Source organism: Formica exsecta, unplaced genomic scaffold (genome assembly GCF_003651465.1).
Source record: "Formica exsecta isolate Colony F162 unplaced genomic scaffold, ASM365146v1 scaffold149, whole genome shotgun sequence".
NCBI lineage: Eukaryota > Metazoa > Arthropoda > Insecta > Hymenoptera > Formicidae > Formica > Formica exsecta.
In genome coordinates, this window is record NW_021848818.1 from 1342833 (window position 1) to 1347625 (window position 4793).

At 43.0% G+C, this 4793-nt stretch overlaps 1 protein-coding gene across 1 annotated transcript in view; it reads right to left on the reverse strand.

Annotated features, from left to right (window-relative positions):
- Nucleotides 1–3252: 3252 nt before the first annotated feature.
- LOC115246403 (protein Wnt-1) overlaps nucleotides 3253–4793 on the reverse strand; it is a 20622-nt gene continuing 19081 nt past the window's right edge. Inside the window, exon 4 of the mRNA XM_029825212.1 lies at nucleotides 3253–4602. Within this exon, the coding sequence (XP_029681072.1) occupies nucleotides 4054–4602 (549 nt within the window). The 3' untranslated portion in view covers nucleotides 3253–4053. The remainder of the gene's footprint in view (nucleotides 4603–4793) is intronic.

The window sequence follows — 4793 nt, forward strand, 5'->3', positions numbered from 1 at the left end:
CGATATTACGGATCTGAAAATGATAAAAGATTAAATCTTTTTGGGAGGTTTTTTGGGCAGGTTTTGCAAACAATAATGATCCAAAGCTGAAAATTCTTTATACATATCAACGCCTGTATCCGACTCGCTTTGAGAATACGAAATGCACAGCACGGAAACGACAATCGAGTGCCTCCGCGTGTGGAGTGGCTCCTCGTGAAGAGGAGAGGCCATCAGGATGCCACGCGCGTGTATTCGTGCACGACACGCCGCGTGTCGTTCCGTCCGCCTGGTTGCCCCGATTTTATCGTTCCGGGGGCTCTTATAACCTCTAAATGTTTTCGTCGCCTCTATCAGATCGTCGGAGACAGAGATCGCTCTTCTCTTCGCTGGCGAGGGAACCATGCGAAAGATTGAAATGGCGATAAAGCGGCGAAAGGGAGCGCCGATAGAAGGTGCCGATGGCGCGATGACACACTTTATTTCCAATTAGCCGGAATTATCATCCAAGTTTTTCAGATCTATTTATAATTTAATTTTAGTGACAAATATTTTATTCGTTTATTGTCTCTTTCTGTAAAAAAATGTTACAGAAACATATTCTGGAAGAATGGAAGTGAATTTATCACAAAGTAGATTTTTTAAGATACGAAAAAATGTCATTTTTTTTAGAATAAAAAAATAGAAATTTGTCACGCGTGCGTATCGATTGGAATCCGTGGATTGCGAGGAGGATACGTGGAACAAAATTGGCACGCGCTGCTTCCTGCGTTCATCAGGACTCAAGAACCACGGAAGAATCCTTCAACGGTATGTCGTATTTATCCGTCCGGCCACTCTCCACCTACCAGACGTTTGCTTCATTAAGCCGACATCCCTACCAAGAGTCTCGGTGAGGATCGTCGGGATCCAGGATCACATTCCGCGGAGGAAGACGAACCGCACACGTGACGGTATGCGTAATAATAGTAAAACTGAATGAATCCCCGGCCCGTCTCGTCTCCGGGACGCGCTCGTGCTTTTTGAGAATGCGCGGAGGTCAAGAGGGAGGAGGCGGAGAAGGAGGGTTGGTGGTTGCCGCTCAACGTCGACCTGGTTCGGGGTAAAAACCCGAACTCGCGAGGGCGAGGAAGGGAGAGGTTGGAAAGGCTGCTGGTGTCCGTTGGTCGAGGTGGGGAACTGAGAGGGTGGGTGGGTCAAGTAAGATCAAAGAGGCCGCCGTGAGAAGTGGTCCGGCTGCCCGAGATTCTTGTCTGCCGGGACGTTGGCAGAGTCCCTCTCTCTCTCGTGGCAAGAATTTGTTTTACTATCACGGTACACTTTATCCCTCCCTCTCCTCCCCTCGTATTTTTATCCTCCTGATTGTAAGTTGCATTGTCAGATGCAAATTTCAACTGCAACGAACAATTTAGAATTCGATAGCAGAAATTTTGATCGCCCATTGCGTAATAGGACAAGGAAAATGCTGAGTCGAGTATGTTGCGCGATTCGATTTTATTAATTGATTTATTTATGACTTTATCATTAAGAGTACAAGCGCCTTGTATATAGAATTACTACAGAAAAGATTTTATTTTATAAAAAAGATTGAGCAATTAATTTTTCTCGTTTTTATATATATATAAAGATAATTTATTAGGGCAGTATTTGATAAGACTAACTCGATAAAATCATAAGTTTGTTAGACAGCTAATTTAACGAAAGAAGGATAAAAATAAATACATTAATATATCAATTGATTAATATTCAAAAGATCTTGAAATATACTTACGAATCTCAGAACAATACCTACCATATGCGGATGGTGAATAAAAGAGAAAAGAACCGATGGTCCGTCGGTAGATACGCAACAGAAAGAGGAAGCTGCAGCGGAAGGTAGATCAGGGGAAAGAGCGCGTGGAAAAAAAAGATGAAACGGAGGGGGAGAGAAAGCCGGTAGGTCGGCAATGGAGTGTTGGTACCATTAGCGCGGATGCCTGTTCGTATGCGGTCAGGGTCCTTTTATCCCGCGCGGAGATTCCTGCGGGATTCCTACGTTCGTTATCATCGCGTGCAGCATTCGCCGAACGTTGAAACGGCGGAGGGCAAGGATGCAGGAAGAAGGAACGCGATGAGAAAAAGGAGGGGGAGCGAGAGGGGGATTGGAAGAGGAGAAGAGGGAGGTTGAGGAGATTCAAACCAGTCCTCGGCGGCGGGGCATAGGCCTCCCACGACATTCACTTCAGGCTTCAGGAGTTATGAAGTCGTCCAGCTGGAGAACCAGTTGACTACATTTCGCGAGGATACGTCGACGGCGGCGCGCATCGTGTAATGGGAAAATATTGTATAGCGCCGCGACAGAACGCGCCGCGTCGAGGGAGGCCCGACGATCGAGATGCGGCTTATAGATTTCGTCACGGAGAGCCACGATCAAAAAATGGCACTCGAGTGGAGACCTCGTCTCTGTTAATTTTTCCTGGGTAAATTAATCTATCGCTCTTTCAAAAATCTCTCGTGACGGGAAGGAAAAGTTATTAAAATTTATTGTACAATTAATTTGTTTCTTGTCTCATTTTTAAACGAATAGCAAAGATTTTTTTGCCGTGATCGTCACATTTCTATTAAATTTTCGATACAAAGCAATAAAATCACCGTGTAATTATGTTCTAAATAATTTAAAAAATTTTTAAGTATATATTATTTTAATAGGAGATGCAGATAGGATTTAAGAGCAATACAATAAAAAACTTCACTTTCATCGTTTATTTAATTCTCTTATTTATTTATTTGTATAAATTATGAGTAATAATTAATACATCTATTATACACAATAGTGGAATCACCGTTTTCTTATTCGTAGTAGTTTTTCTATCCTGCATTTTGTGATAGATGTCTTTAAGCCTGCGGGATTCTCGAAATCCCGGTTTTCAGTAGAAGAAAACGAAAGGAGAGAAAGAGAGAGAATATTAAAAAGATATAAAAATAATTTATTGACATTTAGATGACATCCAATAGACATCAATCGGGTGTCATCTTCATCCCGCGCGTGAAAGTCATTCTTTATTTACAAAAATTTCTTACGGAGAAGTACATATATTACGGCCGCCGATCGGCTCGCATTGCTGCAAAATATATCACTATAATCTATTTATGTACAATACGCGTAAATACGCGTCTCTGTATTCGAGATTGTTGATATCTCCGAAAGAGCTAATGTAAAGCGCAGAAAAAATATTTTTAGAATAAATAATGTTTTGCGAGGCCACGATGCTCGCGTTGAATCGATCACGTTAAATATGGACTTCATATATGCAGTAGGATAAAATAATTAAAGGCTTCTTTTTACGGTGATCTATTTATTGTAGTTATAAATATTTTTTTCTATCACGGAAGGACAACAATTATGCAGATATTAAATAGTAATGTAAGTTGTAATCGATGTATCGATGATGAGAGAGTGAAAATGAGAGAGTGAGAGATATGTAATAAATTGAATTTGAACACTACAAGTGGGTGACAGTTGTACTGAATGCATAATAACAGTAGCCTTAAATTATTTTCTTCTACCACCGTGACATCTAAGATGTCAGAGCCTTCTTTCTTATGGATAGTAATGGACCAGTCACACTGGTATTTATACCGGTACTTCCACCGATACTTACACACTGCTTCTACGCATCTCTCAATCTTCCCGTCTAAAAATCTTAAGAATCTACGATCGCGCGAACGCTTTTCACCATTTCAGTCTTTAATACGCGCCACGCGACGTAATAAATATATGTGGTTTCGAGCGTAATACTGTGGAGATGATGAGGCCCCGCGGATTCGCGCGGGTTTTACGACCTCGGACCCATCCGACGAGTCCCGCGGCGGGATCTCTCGCAGGATCAGACCTTGAGAGTCGTCCGCTAGAGAGGCTATTAGAATCTATCGAGCTAGAGAGAAAAATAGTTTTGTTTGTCTTTGACATACCGTACTTTGACTCCAAGTTTTTGTGAAAACAGAGCGAGAGTTCGAGCTTCGATTACTTAACCCTGTAAAACTTATCTCGAAAATGATCAAGATTTCTTCTATATCAAATTGACCGAGTCCGTTTTACAAACATGTGTGTACCGTCTTTGTCGTCTTGCACTTCTGGCACTTGACCTCGCAGCACCAGTGGAATATGCAATTGCACCTCTCGATCACCACCACCTCCTGAGTCTTGTAGCCCCTGCCGCAGCACATCAGATCGCAGCCGTCGACGCCGAGGCTGGTGTCGTTGCACTGTCGCCCGTGGGTGCCCAGGATGCCGAGCGCGGGATTTTTCTCGCAGAAGGCCGGCGACTGCTCCAGGTAAACTAGGTCTTTCGGCCCGGGCGGCTTGTGCTCCGGATTGTACGGCTTCAGCTGAAAGTTGTAACGCTGCCGGCGTGCAAGACCGTCCCGATGCTGGTGCACCGAGTTGCTCGCCGAGTTGACGTGTACATTACTGCGCACGCGATCCGAATTGCTGACCATTACCCGGGAGGCGCCGTCGAAGCGGTCCTTTAGATTATCGCCGACCACGCGGAAACTTGGCAGCCGCATCCAGCAAGTTTTCACTGTGCACGAGCCCGACATACCGTGACATTTACATTCCTGACGCATTTCCGAAGACACGTGCTGTAACGAGACGAAAACGGAACCCTATAATTTTTCTTCTCCATTTAAAATTGATGATATTATAATCGTAATTCTGTCTCTTTGACGTCTTTTTTTTTTCATGTTTGGTAGTTTTGTACAAATAAACGCAATTTATTCGACAAATTTAAAAACGTGGTAAAATTGAAAAAATGTAATATATCATAAATTTT